Source organism: Oryzias latipes, chromosome 3 (assembly GCF_053564925.1).
Source record: "Oryzias latipes strain Hd-rR chromosome 3, Olatipes_Hd-rR_3.1".
Lineage (NCBI taxonomy): Eukaryota > Metazoa > Chordata > Actinopteri > Beloniformes > Adrianichthyidae > Oryzias > Oryzias latipes.
Window position 1 is genome coordinate 5,500,941 of NC_136239.1, and position 19,098 is coordinate 5,520,038.

The window sequence follows — 19,098 nt, forward strand, 5'->3', positions numbered from 1 at the left end:
GAGAGGATACAGTGTGTGCATCTGTTTCTGCATCTGTTTCTGCAGCTGCTTAGCAGCTGTGAGCAGCTGTGAGCGGTGTGGAAAGGCGCCCATGTCCCTTTTATTCTCACAGGTTGCTTTGTGATGGAGCTTTTGTTTTATCGGAAACCATAGAAACAACATTCCAAGCCTGTGGCGGCAGACATACGTCTCTGTTTCTTGAGCGCCCTTTCACCATCAAATCCCAACAGTGGCAGGTGATCCTCACTGCTCTGTGTCTTTAGAGACATCAGCTTCAGGCCACGCCCACTGACAAAGTTCAGTGATTGACCGATCAACTCTTTACCACAGGTCAGGGAAAATATGCAGGAAAATATGCTTTCCCTCTTCTCCAAAAATTCAACCTCAACATCCAATCAGTGATGTCTCATAATATCTAGCTTTTTTGATTTCTTATTTTCTTATTTGATATCTTTTCATTTTATTTTGAGTTTTCTGAAATGTATTTGTTTGTTTTGGTTTCAGGAATTTAGTTTTGATTTTTAAACTGGAATGATGCTTTTTTTTTAATTCTTCGGCCGTTTTGATCTTTAGTTGAGTTTTTTATCTTTAATGTGTTTTGCACTGAATGATTCGTTGATGTGATTTAAACTTCGCGGCCGCTGTCCATGTCTTGATACCTTGAATCCTCTGCAGGGAAGTTCCTTTGCTACAGTCAAAGCCTTGCTGTTCTCTGTTGATGAGATGTCTGTTGCCGGAGCTTCAGCATCCTCCTCTGCTGGGATATGGGGGCAGAGGAGGATGGGGGCACAGAGCTGCAGACTTCTGCATGTCTGCAGCTCTGTGCTTTCAACAGAACACTGGAGTTAGCAGCTCTACATGTCTGTCTTTAAACTGTTTGTGGTTGGGTTTCTTCCTAGATGTCAGGCGTTTGAGGCTCTGTGCGTGTTGTTTCAGCCTGTCTCGGCTTTCCTGGTCTCATGTTATACGTGGGATGCAGAGCCAGCTGACCGGGTTTGAGCACACGGCAGACTTCTCCAGCCGCTGGGCCGATGCTTCTCGCTGCCCTGCAGCCGCTGCTGCTCCCAACCCCGTCATTCTGGCTCAGGCTTATGTTACACGTAACCCAGAGCAGTTGTTGCATCACAGAGCTGCACTTTCACACACCTGCCCTCGGTAATGGGGAGTCAGGATCAAGTCGACCGGATCATTCCATAAATGAGTGAGTTCCTGAATAATAAATCAACACATCATCTGTGTGAGAAGCCCTTTAATGTCGATATGACAGCACAGTGAAAACAGGAGTGGGGGCGAGTCGGCCCGCCCCACGCTGACGTTCACGTCCCTTTGTGGCTGTGGAACAGGATCTTCTTGAAGGCCCTTCTAAAGTCCCGGTTGAAGATGGTGTAGATGATGGGGTTCAGGCAGCTGTTGCAGTAGCCGATCCAGAAGAAGAGGTTAAAGAGCGTGTCGGGGATGGTGCAGTTCTCTCTGCAGATGGCGTGGAGGCTGTAGGTGAAGAAGAAGGGGAACCAGCAGAGCACAAAAACCCCCATCACCACGGCCAAGACAAAGGTGAAACGCTTCTCCCTCATTTGGGCCACTTTGTTCTTGGACAGGGACGCCTGCCTGCTCCGGACTGGCACAGGGGAGGGGAGCAAGAAGTGCTGGGAGCACTGATCTGAGGAGGTCCAGGAGCTGGAGGTACAGGAAGAGGGAGGAGGGGGCTTTAACCTATTCAGTGTCTCCTCTGAGTCTCTCCCCTGCTGGGTTTTCACCCTCCGGGGGAGGCGCAGGGACCGTTTGGTGTCATGCCGCTTCTCCTCCAGGTCGATATCGTCCAGCTCTCCCCTCTGGTCTCTTCCGGAGGAGCTGCGGTGGCAGCCGGGCAGCGGGCTGTCCAGCTCGTACTGGCCGTGTCTTTGGTCGGCCAGAGCCTCGCCTACAAAGCAGGTCTCAGACTGCGATGGCTGCCTCTCCATCATGTTCTTCGCCACAAAGACGGTGGAGGCTCGCTGCTTGGCAACTCGATAGATCTTACAGTAAACGAGGATCATGATGACTCCAGGAGCGAAGAAGGACACCATGCAGGAGGCCAGGATGTACCACGTCTGATTGTTGATGAGACACTCCTGCTTACGCGTCTCATTCCCATTCCTCTCCTCCACCCTGTTCTCCGCCTGAGACATGAGGAGGGGTGGGGACGAGATGATGATGGAGATGAGCCACACGACGCTGATCATCACTTTGATCCGCTTAGGCGTCCGTTTGCGGTTGTAGCTCACAGCTTTAGTAACAGACCAGTACCTGTCCAGACTGATGGCGCAAAGGTGGACAATGGAAGAAGTGCAAAACAGGACGTCCAGAGCCAGGTAGAAGGAGCACCAGGTGGAGCCAAAGTACCAGTAGCCCATAACCTGAAAGGAGACAAGAGGAAAGCACATTTAGTTCTTCAAACAGCTTCAGAGAGTCAGGGGGCTTAGTGGCACATTTCAGACTTTAGATCAGGGGGCTGCAACCTGAACACTTAAAGAGCCAATCAGGTGGATTTCTCTACCCCCAAAACCCAGAAGGAGCCACTTCACCCTTTAGAAAAACAGGACACTGATAAGCCACTTTTAATAAAACACTTTAAAACATGCGACACACATAATTTGATTATGATTTGATTTATTTATTTGAAGCATTACTTGTAGTAAATGCAACAAAAAATACACAGATTTATCAAATTCATTACAGAAATGATGAAATGCATGAATAAAAAAACAAAACGCACTTCAATGACATTAGCCTAATTAAATATGGTGATTATTAACTAAAGTCATGTATTACTCAAAAAAATGAAAAAGAGGTGTAGCATTTATGTAAAGTATTTATGTTGAAAATATTATATTAATTCACTTTCAGTAAAAAACCAAGAGGGTTACGTTACATTTAAATAACAATTTGTGTAATATTTAAAAACGTTTAATAAAATTTAGTTAACACAGTCTACTAAAAAAAAGACATTTGTACCAACAAGCTTTCCGTTCATCTGACGCATGCGCTTTACGCAGAATTTTACAATTGCATTGTTAACTTTAGGGGATTTTATTAAATGGAACAAAAAGGTGTTTCATGGTGTTCAACATGATTTACAAATTCAACATATACTTAAAAAATCAACTGCACAGTGGCGCAGTGGTTAGCGCTCTTGCCTCACAGCATGAAGGTTCGAGTCTCGGCTGGGGGACCTGAAACAGAACATCAATAGGGGACTTCTCTGTGTGGAGTTTGCATGTTTTCCCTGTGAATGTGTGGGTTTTCTCTGGAGTCTCTGGCTTCCTCCCACTGTCCAAAAACATGCTTCATAGGTTAATTGGTTACTCTAAATTGTCCTCACCCCTCCCTTCTCTGCTCTGCTTCCCAGATTGGACCCAGCTGTTGACACTCACCTCATCACCTGCCAGCTACTTAAGAGGAAACTCCACAGCATTCTTTGCCAGTTCGTTGCCCCTCTATGGTGTATTACCTGGTTTCAAGTCAAGTTTCTTTTTCTCACTTATCATGCTTGTCACTAACTGCTACTTCTCCTCCTCGTCTTCAGGACATATTGCCACGAGTGTCAACCTGGGTCCCATGTCCACACGAGAAGACACTGTTTCATCAAAGATCCAAAGCCTCCAGCCACGCCACACCACAACCCTAAGCCACGCCACGCCTCGACTCCAAGCCAAACCAAGATCTAACTCAAGTCTCGGCTCCTCTCCACGCCTCGACTCAATATCCACGGCACGCCACAACTCACAGCCGATTCACCAGGATCATCACGCCAGCAAATACTCATCAACTTACTTACCCACAGGTCCTGTTCCAGGGAAATAAATCTGTTAATTCTCCAGCTCATTCTCCTGTGTTCCTTCCGGATTCAAGCGTCTGGGTCTCCTCAGCCTAGCTGATCATGACAGGACAAACTGGCCAAACTCCAGACCCAGCTGACCCGGAAGGACTCCTCTCCCAGCAGGAAGTCATCCAGGGTCGCCACGTCTATGCTCTTGCTCAGATGGCCTCAGCACAAGACCTTTTTCGCCGTATTGACGGGATATCGCAAGCCCTGATGGATTTAACCAGATATTTCACCGCTAATCCCACAACCACAGCTTCACTTCCGCCCTCAGGCAGCATGACCAACACCACTTCCGCTACGTCACCAGAAAAAAGCCAGAACCTTTTTTCAGCTATAGAAGCCTGTGGAGGCTTTCTCCTTCAATGCTAACTAATATTCCAACAAGCTCCCAGGTACTATCAAACCGATCAAAGTAAAATCACACTGATAATTCACTTAGAAACAAAGCCATGTAGTGGGCCCAAGCATATCTGACTTCAAATCCCATATCTCACCTGCCATTTGATCAGTTCATGGAGGAATTTAGATTCGTTTTTGACCAACCACGCAAGGAATAAGAAGCCACACGTCAATTGCTAAGACTCAAACAACGTAATCGATCTGTAAGTGATCATGTAATCGATTTTGGGGGTGGAAGCAGGCTGGCCAAGCATTAAGGGGCATTTTTTACCAGTCCCTTAATGAGGCCATTAAATATCACCCTTGTTCTCAACCTGAAACTCACACCTTCAAAGATCTTGTTTCCGCAGTTCTCCGCTCCGATGTCCGTCTCAGAGAACGTCAAACCCAAAGGGACCGCCAAACTCGTAAGCAACCACCTAAAACCACTCTTCGTTCCTCAACAATGGAGCCTCCTCTACCGTTACAGGACTCCTCGCGTAAAGCTATGAAGGAACCCATGCAGATCGGACATTCTAAATAAACCCAAGAACGTCAAAAACGTAAGGAGGAAGGGTCCTGGTTTCACTGCAGTAACCCTGACCTTTTTGTATCACAGTGCCACCTGCGTTTAAAGGGCAGAACCCCCCCCACTAAGACAGGCTGCGGGCGGGTGACTCTGTGCCTTCCACAGAAAATAACTTTTTATTTATTCATGTCAACATTTGCATCCAATCTAAGGTTTTAGAATTTCATTGATCATCATCTTGTCACTCAACTTGCACTCCCCACAGAACCTCTGAACCTCTGGAGCCACAGTACTGTAGTACTCATTCAAGATAGTTTGTTAAATTTTAGTCATCCACTCTATTTAAACAAAATTGTTTTGTGGGACCGGTTGACGATACTTTTTTATTTAAATCTAATGTTTCTTTTCTTTAAGTGCTTGTAAAGAAGCGGGAAAAAGCAAGTTCACGTAATCACACCCCTACTGAGTTCATTCATTTGATAGTTTTACATAGTTTTTTAATCTGGTTACAAAATCTAATGTATATTGATGACTGATTATCTTCAGAACATTCATTCATAATTTCAGTAAACAGTATGTGAATCACACACCATGTAGCAGAAATGTGACACTCACTGATTATAATCAGAATACTACTTCATTAAATCCAGATATCACTGCTACACATCAAGTTATCAGGTAACAAATTGAGTTCTTATTGATTAACTTTACAACTTTTTATACATTAACAATTGACACTTTAGGTAACAGATATGTAGTAATCATTGATTATCATTAAATCACATGATCACTTTAAACCAGCAATTATTGCAGATCACGTTAAGAAAATCAATAGCTTATTTATTGTAATTTAAACATTTCAGTAATGATTATTACTCATTACAATGTAAAACTCATTGATCTATTTTAAAAGAACTTTGATTATTTCACCACAAGCAAGTTCACACATGTATTTGGAATTATTCAATCACCTGTTGATTCTTAACTCCTCTTTTCTTTATATCCGGAAATCACAGTTTCTTTCTACATTTTCTTGAATATTTGAACAGTGTTTGAGCTCATTACTAAACCTGTTCCAAAGTTTAGTGCAAAAGTTACTTTTCTTTGTGGTTCTTATCAGTTTGATCTTTAAGTTCCTACATCCCCTGAGTTTGTTCCTCCTTCATTTTCTAAGAACTGTTTTTGGGTATTGAATGGTAACGATTTCCCACTGGCTCTGTATAAAAGTTGCGCAGTGTAAAAATCCACAAGGTCATACAGTTTTAAAAGTCTAGATTGATAAAATAGATTGTTTGTATGATCAAGATATCCGACTTCATGTACAATTCTGACGGCTCGTTTTTGAAGTAAAAAGAGAGGATGCAGTGAGCTCTTAGAAATTCTTAGAACTCTTAGAAATTTCTATACAGTAGGTCAAACATGGTAGTATTAAGTAGCACTACAAAAAATATGTTGTATTCCAATATATTTTTTTAGATTTATTTATGATTTAAATACTTTTTGGGACTTTAGTTTTTATGTGTCTGATGTGAGGTTTCCAACTTAGTTACTGCTTTCAGGTTTTGTGTGTTCATGCTGCTAATCATTCACAGCTGTTTTTATCTACAAAATGATCTTGAGTGTGTTTCCATTTCTGGTCATCTCATCTCCCTCCTCACCCTTTCGTCTCTCCGTCTGATCCTGGTCTTGTCAGGTTTATTAAAATGTTCACGTTTCCACCAACGAGCCAGGTCTCCTGCATTTACATGAACTATAATGAACATAAACAATAGTGGGTGCTTGAACGCCAGTTGGTGAAGCACAGAATGTAAACAGGAACTGGACGGAGTGACCCCTCCTTCCTCACGTTCCAAACAGGAAGTATGTGCTGGCTCCAAGACGCCAAAACCCCATAGACTTCCACAGAGAAATAGTCATTCTATTGGTCAGTATAACCATTTCTGCTCTGATAAATTATTGAAAGAGGTTTGTGATAATCGTCTTTTGTTAATGATTTTTTTCTTATATCGCAAGTTATTCAAGCTCTAGACTGACCAATCAGATGCTTTAGCAAAAGCATGTGGTGTGCTCTGACCCCTACCTCGGACATTTGGTTGACAGATTCTCCTGAGCCGCCTTCAGTGGAAGGGGTGTGGACTTTCAACAAGTTTACTCACGATTGGCGACGTTAGTTGCCATAGAATTGTGACTCAGACCGACTCGGACCAATCACTGTCCACTGGCTCCAAATGGCTGCGTCCATACTGCAGACATTGTTGACTGAGTTGGCTTCATTTAGCTTGAACTGGAGGTGAGGCATCACACCCGGCCCAGTACATCTCTAAATGGGGTCCATGCTACAGAGTTCTACAGTCACAGGGTGCTGCTCAAAACGCCAGACCTGTCGACAGACCGAACCCTCACAGACTGTAAGGAAATGGTTTCATATCAAGGATGGAAAAACATAGCCCAGTGTCTCACATAGACCAGTTTCTACTCACTTGAGCTGCTGTGAAATCATTTCACTGGATGGTCTTCCCACTGAGTTTAAGGCGTTAACACATATTTAACCCTTGTGCTATCCTAGATGACCCCACCCTTACATTGACGTGTTCTCCCTACCATGACAAAGGTGGATAAAGGTGGAAAGATTTCATGGAATCCATGGACACCAGTGAAGATCACAAATCATTGAAGAAAAAAGGTTCAGAGCACTGTCTAGTGGGTCTAGATGACCCCACTCCCAATGGTAAAGTGCCTAGGATAGCACAAGGGTTACAAGCTGTGATTCCAGCAGATTAAGTCTGACGTTAGCAAAGTAGTTCACAGATTTAAAAATAACAGATGCAAAGTAGCACATGCAGCAGCGTACACACATTCATAAAGGCTCACAGCTCTGATGTCAGCCCGGAGCAGCACATTCACACACCTCTTTCAGAAGTCACTCACACAACCAGCCTTAGCCTTTCAATATTTGATGATGAAGCTGCTCAGGCAGCAGGTTCTCCCTTTGGCTGACGTTATCAGCAACAGGCCATGCACCCCAGCTGAGTCTTACTGACGTCCTGAAGGATCTCCTCCTTTAGACTCAACGCTGTCATGTCAGCAATCCCAACACCAACAGACTTGCTGAGGTGACAAAAGAGAATTCAGCATCAAACTGAATCAGATGAATAATAAATGCCATCTTTTTTTCCACATGCTGCAGTGCCCCCACAGTTTTTCCATGTTTTTCTCTATCTCTCCTGGGGAGCAGAAGCTTGTTTCATGTCACAGCAAATGTTTCATTATTTATTAGGATGTTTTTTCATGTGTCTAAAAAGAAGCAACAGGATAGAAAGATTCACACAAATGCAGTTCAGTCCATGAAGGACTTTGTGCATATAAGCTGGGCGTGTCAGAATCCAGGCCTCGAGGGCCGGTGTCCTACATGTTTTCAAACCACTGAAGCTCCTTATTGGCTAAACACACCTGATCCAGGTAATCAGCAGCCGATGAGGCAGGATTTCTGGAAAACCAGCAGGAGGCCGGACCTCCAGGCCTGGAGTTTGACAACTCTGATGTAAAGCAATGGGTTGAAGATGGAGCAGGTCCAACTTTTCTTTTTCCTTTCAGCTTTTCCCTTCAGGGGTCGCCACAGCCAATCAGCTTCCTCCATCTAATCCTGTCTTCTGCATCCTCTACTCTAACACCAGCTACCTTCATGTCTGCCTTCACTGCATCCATGAACCTCCTCTTTGGTCTTCCTCTAGACCTCTTGCCTTCCAGCTCTAGACTCAACATCCTTCCGTTATCTATTATCAATAGTTGTTGATCAACATTATTGTGATGAATATGAACTCATACTTCATTATCAGAATCAGTATTGAAAAACCACTTATCAAAAGAATCTGTACTGTCAACTAGGAAAAAAATCTAACGAAATACAGAAAAATCTGTTTTGATGGCGATCAGGTTAGTTTTTTCATATCAAATCATTTTTTTCCATCAATCCATTTTCCAAACCTGCTGAATCCCTCTCAAGCTACGTTCACATTGGCCTTGACAGAACTATTTTCAATGAAAGGTTTATGTAAAGGCTCGTAAACGTGCGTTTGAAATATCCATGTTCATAACTCTTGCGTTTATGCATAGCTACACCAGTTTCTATGACCCTTTCTGGGCTCTACGCACAAAACGCACAGCCATTCAACAGGAGTTGAATGTTGAACCAGGTTAAACTTTGGCCAATCAGGGACTCAGATTTGGTAGTGACGTATGGATGACGTCTTTTTTTAAAACACAAAAGTGTCAACCGTTTAAAAATTGATCTGAAAGGAGATAAGAGATGTCATATAATTCCCGGATGGAATTATATGACTTCAAGTCTTTCGTGTATCAGAATTGAGGTGTGAAAGGAAAAGGCTGGAGCAAGACTCGCACCGCTTTTGACATTTTTGACTCTTCCGACTGTCGGTTGTAGACATGCGCTAGAAAAAGAAGAAGTCCCTCCCTGCTTGTCCACTGTGAACACAAACATGTGGTGTACGTGCATCACATGCCTGCTGTGCCTGTAGCTTTGGGGTCAGGGGGTTGCTGGAGCCTAACCCAACTCGGTTGCCATGGGTCAATTTAAGTTGTGTTTGAGGAAACTGGAGTTCCTGGAGAAAACACACTCATTGACAGGGAGAACATGTAAACTCCATACAGAAAAGCACCAGGATTTGAATCAGGACCTTCTCGATGGGAAGTGAGAGCGCTGACCACTACACCATCGGGCAGCCCACTACTTGCTTTTGATTTAACCCTTGTGCTATCTTAGATGACCCCACCCTTACATTGACGTGTCCTCCCTACCATTACAAAGGTGGATAAAGGTGGAAAGATTTCATGTAATTCATGGACACCAGTGAAGATCACAAATCAGGTTCAGAGCACTGTCTAGTGGGTCTAGATGACCCAACTCCCAATGTTAAAGTGCCTAGGATGGCACAAGGGTTAAGAAATTCACCAGGAACAAAGCTGAGCAAAGTGCAGCCCATTGGTATGGATGAATTAAAAAATGAAGGACAGAGAATTCTAAAGTAAGTTGGAATAAAATCTAGAGAGAAGAAAGTGGGACAGAACGGGCAGATGATAGAAAACATGATGGAGTTTAGATTTGCTTTTAGGTTTTGGAACCACATGAAGAAATGGCCTGGAAAAGTCTACAGCTCCAGAAGCTCAAACAGAGGGGATGAAGAAATGTTCAAACAAAAACACACTGAAGGTCCTTAGAGGGCCGTTTGGAACCAGTTAAAATCAAGATGGCCATGTTCAGGGTACACGCCAGTCACACTTCAACTCTGTGACACTTTTTAAACCCAGACTGGAACATGTCCAGCACGTGGGTCGACCTCCAATCAGAGTTCAGATCCCACTCTGCCTGTCAATCTGCAGAAGAGTCCACAGGCAAGACCCTGAACCCCTTCCTCATGGCTCCCAGTGGGCTGGATGGCGCCTGGCACTGCAGCTCTGCACAAGGCTTGAAGGACGCAAAAAAGAGCTGCAGACGTTCATGTCATTTAACACTTTTTCACTATTCCATCCAAGAAACGTTTGAGCTAAGCTAAATCATCCATCCATCCATCCATCCATCCATCCATCCATCCATCCATCCATCCATCCAGTGTCTTATGGGTTTGAAATGAATCACATTCACATTCTTACAAATGTCTTTTACAGGTTCTGGAGAATGTTAAAGCAGAAATGTCAAATAAATGACCATTAAACTTAGGATAAACCATCGCTTTACATGTTTCTTAATGTTCATTTCTGGACACTTACTTTTGCTGCACCATATTTTCTTTTTCTATTTTTGAAGAACCAGTGTTACGCCTTTTGTTTGGATTTTTTTTAACTTGGTTTAAGTGCATGCAATGTTTCATAACATTTGTTCAGTAATAAATCCATTAAAAATGTTTTTAAGGAAGAAAAAACAAACAGAATGAACAAAATTAATCTAGTCTGAAAAGTGTAAAAGAAAAACTGAAGCACAGTTTTGTGTGTTTGGGGGTGGGGGGTAAAAAGGTAAAAGTATCTTTCTGTGTTCGGAGGCTCCATATTCAGGGAACCATCCGTGGACGTTTAACCGACATTTCGGAGCGGAATGCTTCAAGTCGAGCAGCAAAGAACGTCTGTTAGGAACGGATACTGAAAGCTGGCGGAGAGGAAGTTCATGCTGTAATTCTTTGAAGGCTCAGACGCCCCAGGACTTCCTGGGAAAGCGTTTGGGATGTTCTTTATTTATTCCTGCATTTCTGTGAGGAATGATGAGAATGGACGATGCGATTGAATTCAGTGTGACACAACAATTTTGCACTCAAACTCCTGCAGAGACACGCCAGCGAACGGCAGCATCTACTGCTGCAGGTTCCACCTGGTCTGAGGGGGAGGAGGCAATGCAGAAGCACACAATGATGATGAATGACACACTGAGGGACATGGAGCAATTCTGCTATGAACACAGTTCTACTTACACTGGACTGACATTTTTCCAACTTGTGTTACTTATCTTCCGATCAAAAAGACACACCCCTAAATATGAGCAACTTCACACTCTGATTGAATCTAAACAACTGATTTTTTCTAGTAAAATGTACTTAATCGCCATCATTTATACCTTCATTCAGAACAGGAGATTAGAACCAACAAAATGTAACGGATAAAAACACAGATTTACAAAAGAAATGTTTTTTATCACTTTAAACAAGGTTTTATGTCAACTTTCTGGTTGACTTCAGCAGTAACCTAAACATGAACATGTCGGTTGCGTTGGATCATTTAACAACGAATCCTGAACAAATTCTCCACAGTTTTTCCATCCTCTGAGTTTTTCTGACTGCAGTGCCAGTCGATCCATGAGAAGGAGATCGTAAATTAAGATGCAGCAACACCTCAATAGAAATAGAATAACCAGAAAACACCTCCAGTCCTTAAGTCTTATTTGAAAACAGTGTTTCCAACAGAAAACATGTTTACAAGCTGACCTTGTCATCTTTGGTGGAAAAAAACAAAAAAACTACAAAACCGGATCTGGACCCAGAAGCTTTCATGCGGACCTGGATTAGAACTTGACGCAAAACTAATGTGATGGGCGCCTCTATTTTAAATGGTGCAGCTCCCGTTGCACATTCTCACACCCAACTTGTCATATATGAACAGGTTTTTGGGGGACCCCCCTCAGTCACTTTTTTCATGTTTTGGATGTACCTGACTGGACATTTTTGGACGTGCTGCCTGTTCCCATTAAATCAGGGCTCTCTAACCCCCGGGCCACGGAAAAGTACGGGTTCGAGGGCCTCTTGGTCCCGGGCCGCAGCATATTGTCGTGAGTAGTGAAGGAGTTTGGAAATAGACTGACAGAGAAACGTCAAACATTTGTTCATTTTTACGGGGAGGTGTTTGATTTGTGGAAGAAGCTAATGAGGGCTAGTGGACCCTCCTTTCATCAAGTTTTCTTGGTGATGTCGGTGGTTGTCTGGAAAGTGTTCCTGTAGTGTTTGTGTGTTTGTGTGTGTGTGAGTAATATCAGGTTAAAGATAATGGAGATGTGGAGATTGTGCTCCACAATTCAGAGAAAGACTTATGCCTGGAATTCCACAAACAGATTCTGACAAAGTTTCCATAGAAACAGAAACTTTTTCCTATTTACTAATATTGTCCACTTTAGTAAGGAGAAGACTGGAGCTGGAGGTGGAGTGGAAGGAACAGAGGACTCCTCTCTGTCTCCTGAACAACTCTCCTCACTTCTATTATCATACAGAAACATTCAGGTCATCCAAGCAGTATGGACTGATGCTCTGACACATATTATCTGTGACGCGTAACTTCCAGCGAAAAATGGATTCAAACAAGCCCTCGAGGTGAATCTCGGGCTTGTTGTAAATGGAGAATGATGTAAAGTGCTTTGCAGTCACAGCCATAGTCTCATTCACCCATCCAGACACACTGCTGGCAACTCACCTGCCAAACACTGGCGCCCACCTACAACCACTAGAGGCAATGTGGTTGCCCAAGTACACTTGGTCAGAAGGGCGGGCATCGAACCTGCGATCATGCAATCATAGGCGGACCGCTATTGCACTGCAGACAACAAAACCCAAAGCTCCTGAGGGTTAGGGTAGGAACAGAGACTGAAATCCAGAGCTTTGTCTTTAGCATCAACTCCTTCATGATAACAGATTGATAAAGTAACCACATTTCTGACGCCGCCTGCTGTCAGCCTCCATCCTGCCCTCACATGCAAACAAGAACCCGACACTAAAAGTCCTCCACTTGGGGCAGGAGCTCTCCCCCCACCCAGAGAAGGAAAGTCACCTTTCTCCAGTGGAGAACCATGGTATCCCATCCCATCATCAGCATCATTCCAGACGTTTAACACTCAACTGCAAACCACCTCAGTGGAAACTGAAGATCCACGTTTGATGAGGCAAACAGGACATCGTCTGCAAAAAGCAGCAGACCCCACACTACAGCCCCCCCCCCCCCCCCCCCCCAACCCAGCCTACAACTACAAATTCTGTCCATAGAAATGATAAACAGAACCAGAGACAAAAGGCGTTCCTGATGGAGTCCAGTGTCCTTCTGCAGGTTAGACGATGAGAGGAACTTAAAGTAAAACAAGAGTCTCTTCTTGACAGGCAAGGGATTACCTTTGAGTAACAGTAACTAGAAATATACGATGTATCCCTGCTAGGAAATAAACGTTCTCAACATCCTCTTCCTCAGCTGTTCTAATCTAAATTACTGCTCACTCTGTGCATCAGAACCAAAGATGTTGCTTTTTTGTACAGCAGTCCCTCGTTTATCGCTGGGTTTACATTCGGAAAGTGAACTGTGAAGGTCTGCCTACGATAAATGAAATCTGCAGAATTAGAGATGTTTTAAGGCTCCCCATTACACACTTTATAGACTTTTCTCAGACAGACTTGCACACTTTTCTCCTTTGCTTAAAATCTCATAGTTCAAACCTTCATGGAAAAACAAGTCCAGTTTTATGGAATGAAAACAAAACGATGGGATCCCGATCAAAGATTTCTGTAACTCTGACAAACTGAACACATTCTATAAAAGAGACTGACTGACAAGCTCTACACCCAATCAGAACGCACACATTGCTGTGTAAAAAGAAGAAAACGTGTGCAGCATTGCACTGAAGAAAATCTGTGAAACAGAGAGAATGAGGGAGCTCTAGGGCCACCAACAAAAAAAGTAATGTCACAAGAAAAAAGTAGATTTTCGAGTGAAGTCGAAGAGCAGCAAGTAAACGCCGCGCAGCAGCAGAGCAGACCCACTAAACTGAGTTGAACAGGTGAGCTGAGTGTTTCTTGATCAAATTACAAATGTTTGGAAGCTCATTTGCTTGATTGACGATTTTTTAATGTTTTATTCCTTGATGGGTGGTTTGCAGGATCTCTGCAGCCGTTGATGAAGACCTCTGTGTCCCTGCAGCTGTCCACTTCAATCCTTTCTTCCTCCACCAAAGACAAGATGTCTAAGTCTGTGTGACACTTCCTTCTGAGGGGGAGCACTTCTTTTTTCAACGTTCTTCTGCTAATATAATAGACTATTTTCATCTTTGTTGTTTGATGTTGAAACGGGACGTTTCATCTGGAGGAGGGAGCGTATGGAACACTGTTTACTTCCACTTTACTGTTGTGCGCATGACAATTACATCATGTAAGATGACAAATGGACTTCTGGGTATATGAATGATGATGGCTGAATAAAGTGGCATCCTCTACACCCAAATGTGTCTTTGAGCTCCTTATTTTACAGATGAAACTCCGCTTTACCGACACCGAACCCCGGAAAGACGGCTACACTGACAATAATCTGCTTTCGAGTTGTTAAAATGTTCAGAATTTCTTTATTTCAGAAACTTTTCCGGAAATATAGCTTCACAAAACGCTCCACATGTTTCATTTCTGAGCACGGCTCAGATAAACAGACAACTCTAGAATTACTATGAAGACAGTCAATAAAGTCTGACAGACAGACCGTCTTCTCTCTGACTCCTTTGTCCCGCTTAATGTGCCTTATAGTTCAGCGCACCTTAATGTTCAAAAACAGACCATTCAGTGACGGTGTGGCTCATAATCATGCGTGCATTATAGTACAGAACATATGGTAGGCAGTGTTCCCTCACTCAGAATGTTTTCAGTTCAATTTTGCCAACTCTTTTTCCTTTTTGTGACAATTGTAACAGTTGTAACGAGTGTTACCATAACACACTAGACACACTAAAAAACGTTAAATGCATAGCGTGGCAGTCATTTTTTTAATCTAGTTCATGAGACTATGACTCAGACATTACTGCTGATCAGTACTCTTTTGAGTATTTGTTTATTTAGAAGGGGGGTCTGGTTTACACATCAGACACACAAATCTACTTAAAATTTAGAGTGCCCCCCTTTTTGACGTCAGAGAGGATGCATGTGGTGTCACATCCTGTTACAAAAACAACACAAAACTAGAAAAACTTTGATGCCTAAAAAAAGTTTTCTGCTTCTAAAAACCAGCAGCTGGAGACCAAACTTCATGTTCGAGTCGGACTGAAGCCACCCGACTGGCGGGCAGAAAGGCGTCCTGCATGTTTGCATGAAATGACATCGGTGTGGTTTGGCTTTTGCCGCCGGGTGGAGACTCAGACGCTCACATTCGGTTCTTCCTCACCTCGTTGGCCAGGGAGAAGGGGATGACCAGCGTCGCCACCAGGATGTCAGCCGAAGCCAGGGACACCAGGAAAAGGTTCTGGGGGGCCCTGAGGGCCCTGCTGGTGAACACCGCCACCACCACCAGCACATTCCCCACCACCGTACCCAGGATGATGACCCCCACCACCAGCATGATGAACGCCGACGCCACCTGCGAGTGCGGAGGCAGAGGGGCGGGTCTGGGAGAGGAGGAGGAGGACGTCTGGCTGACATTTTCCAGAGAACAGTTTGGCGGTAGACTGGCGGGAAAAGTGTCCGTCACAGAATGGGACGGATCCCAGAAGTCCATCCTGGTTTCAGGACTGGGGGGGGTCAGTGGCTGTCATCAGCATCCTGCAGGTTCCACACCAGAGAAGCAAGAAAAGTTACTGAATCCTAAACACATCCAATAATATCCTGCAGCTCCTGACAGGGAGGGCTTCCAGACACTTCAACTCGCAGTGGCCGGTCAGAGCTTCTCCTGAAGGAGGGTTGCTGGGGGGGCGCGCACTCTGGAGTAAAGGATCTTCATCCTCAAAGATGCGCTTCAGTCCGGGGGATGAGGAGATGCTGGAAACCCCCCTGTTGCTGCGCCCAGGAAGGAGCGCAGAGGCTGGAGAGGAGACAGATTTTAGAGGCTGAGAGGAGGAAGAGGAGGAGGAGGAGGAGGAGGAGGAGGAAGAGGAGGAGGAGGAGGAGGAGGAGGAGGAGAGGTTCTTACTTTGATGCCGAGCTGAATGAGACTCCTGCTGCCTCGTCGGCTCACCGACTGCCGCTCAAAACAGGGAGGTGGAGAAATGAGGAGAGAGAGGACAGAAAGAGGGAGAGACCAGGAAGGAGGGGAGAGAAAGAGGGGGGAAACTTTGAAGGAGATGAAGAAATCAGGGGGTATTAGGTGAGGAAGAGGGTTGCAAATGAGGGGGGAGTGGTAGAATGGAGGCAGCAGCGAGAGGAGCAGAAGACAGGAGAGAGTGTGGGAGGAAGAGGAGAAGAGCTGGAGAGAGAGCGGTGAGGCAGGAACCAGAAGAGGCAAAAAAAAACAAAAGCGATGAGGAGACCGAAAAAGAAATGAGATGAAGGCAAAATGAAAAGAAAACTGGAAGAAAAGGACCAGAAGGAAGGAAGCAGACTTAGCGGAGGAAGAGAAACACCTGGACAAAGGGACGAGGAAGGAAAGAAGGATTTTTGAGTGACGAATGAAAGAAAGAGAAAGAAAAGGGGAGACAAGAGAAGGAGAGAAGTTGATGTCAAAGGGAGGGTAAGGGGGGGGGAGGGTCTTCACCTGCAGAGGTTCAGGGCTCTGAAAGCGAGGGGTCAGGGGCAGTAAGGCCCCTCTGACATCGGAAATGTAAGTGCCCCCCCTTGAAGACGCTTCCTTTCTTCCAGAGGAGTGACGGCTCATAGAAACACCGGTTCTCTGTTGGCCAACCGAAGACTTTCTTCAATGGGACGCGTCAAACGATGCGCTAAACTTCTCGGTTGGGAAGGTGAAGTGTGCTCTGAAACGGCGCCCCCTGCTGGTAAGGTGCGGTTTGGGGAGACAGCAGAGATGCAGCTGCATCTGAAGAAGCGGAAAGTCAGGAGAAAGGCCTCTCCTCTGACCTTCGGGGCTCAGCTGCTCAAAACCAGCCAGCTAATCAATGTGTGTGCACGTTAGTGATAGGCAAACGCGTGCACGTGACAGACTGACCTGCAGAGATTCTTCTGTTTGAAAGAAGCACATAGAAGTGAAAGAGTCCGCCTCTTTTGTCTGTGTTTGTTTCATCTGCTTGTGTTGCTGTGAATATCTCTGCCTTCGTCCCGCTGCTTCTCGGTTTCAGCATCTCTGTCATGAAGATGAAGAAATTTCATGTCTGCAGAAATGAAAAAAAGGTTTGACTCCCAGAATTTAACACAAACTCGGCAACACCGAACGTTGCAGTTTTAGCAAAGGATGAAGGTTGCAGGATGAAGTAGTTCCCCTTTACCTCCATGTGTCAAAAGTCCATTTTTCTCAAAGTTATTATGGTCTAATGGGTTCAGTGCTATAAAGCTTTCCACCCATTGTTTTCCTGTTTCTCTTTCTTTATAGTATCTTCCATCATTTTTTGGTGCTTAACTCCTACATTTTTCAGCTATTTTAACCATTCAACTATTAAAATGTTCGGCTCTTTCACTTTTTTCCAGCTATGACCTTTGGTGCTTCAAATCCTTGCACTTTTCAAGAATTCCAGGATTTCCAGGATAATTGCCTCCATTGAAATACATGGGGAATCCTTGGAGCAGAAGCTCTCTGATTCGACACCCGGGACGGGCAATTTCACCAAAATGTCTTTTTGTTATTGCGCTGTTTTCACTTTATTTATGGTCAACTTTGAAATTTTATTTATATTTATTCAGCTAATTCTTAAGTTTCATTTTCTTTCAGGCATTCAACCCTGCCTTTTCTTCTGGAAATGCAGCTCCTTCTAATTAAAGCTGAAATTCCCAAATGTTTCAGAGCAGCAGAGCTTCATCGTTTATTTTAGAAGGGTCTTGAGGAGGGCGGAGCACACAGTGGTCTACATGCCTGATCCACTTCAGGCTCCACTGTTTTCCGTGCAGCATCCTCTGTGTGATGTCAGAGGTGATGGTCCTCCACATCCTCTAAAGTCGGCTGCGTGGACGTGTTTGCTCTCAGCAGACAGAGCGCACAGCCTCCTCCTGAAGAGTGTTTGTGGAATGAGGCACAAATAAACGGGTCCTTAAAGGATTATAGCTGGAGGTTCAGCGACTGCAGGCAGGCGGCTGTTAAAATCCTGCACTTCAGCGTCTGTGAAGAAGTCGCTCCACTCAGAACAAGCTGACCTACTTTTTTCAGAGTCAGACTCTGAGGATGCAGCACCTCCACCAGGAGCTCTGTGAGCGGAGGAGGCCTCTTCCCTGTGAGCGTGGAGACGACGGTGAGCGCAATTTCTAATGAACGCGGCTTTCAGGCGTGTGCACGTGTGCACACATGCACACTGCTGCGCTGGAGGGTTGTGCAGAAAAGTGAAAAGGAACACAAAGGTTTTACAGCTGCTGCATTTTCCTCAGAAACTGGTACCTTTTACACCCAAGTACACTTTTTTTTTTTTTTCAAAATAAAAGCTCTTCCATTCACTGTACGACATCTGTCATGTCCTGCAGCTGTGCTGAGATAAAAGGCCCGTCAGGAAAGGATCTTCATGAAATTTCACGAATGAGTGACACCAGTTTAAGTCTACCTCCTCGGGAGTTTTGTTGACCTTTGACCTCGGGAATGAATTTTCAACAAAAAAAAACCACCTGCAGTCCCGGCTACTCATTAAAATTCGGCCTAAAGACTTTTTATCTATCACCTCTGAGGCATCATTGGGAAGTTTCTGTGGAAAAAAAGTTATAGATTTTACAGTTTTTCTCAGTCGCTTTAGTACAATTCTCAGATCAGAATTGAAGTTTGCAAATACGTGTGTGCATTTCTCAAAACAATTTGTACAAACAGCAAAACACTATGGAGTTCTTGCTAAAGCCTGTAACTTGCTCAAAATCTTTAGTTCATCTCTCAAAACTAAGTCTTCATGTCATTGAACATGTCAGTGTCATCAGAATGTCAAGTCCTTGTGTCATTGTCTATGAACAAGACAGTCAAATGA

The 19,098-nt window shown here is 44.3% G+C and overlaps 1 protein-coding gene across 1 annotated transcript; it reads right to left on the minus strand.

The window, feature by feature from the left end:
- Nucleotides 1-1,232: 1,232 nt before the first annotated feature.
- LOC101164629 (alpha-2Db adrenergic receptor) lies at nucleotides 1,233-15,925 on the minus strand. The gene is made up of 2 exons (XM_004066791.5): nucleotides 15,447-15,925; nucleotides 1,233-2,396 (listed from the first exon to the last, which is right to left on the minus strand). Exons 1-2 carry the CDS (start codon nucleotides 15,774-15,776, stop codon nucleotides 1,317-1,319), a joined length of 1,410 nt encoding a protein of 469 aa, XP_004066839.1. The 5' UTR covers nucleotides 15,777-15,925; the 3' UTR covers nucleotides 1,233-1,316.
- Nucleotides 15,926-19,098: the final 3,173 nt, after the last annotated feature.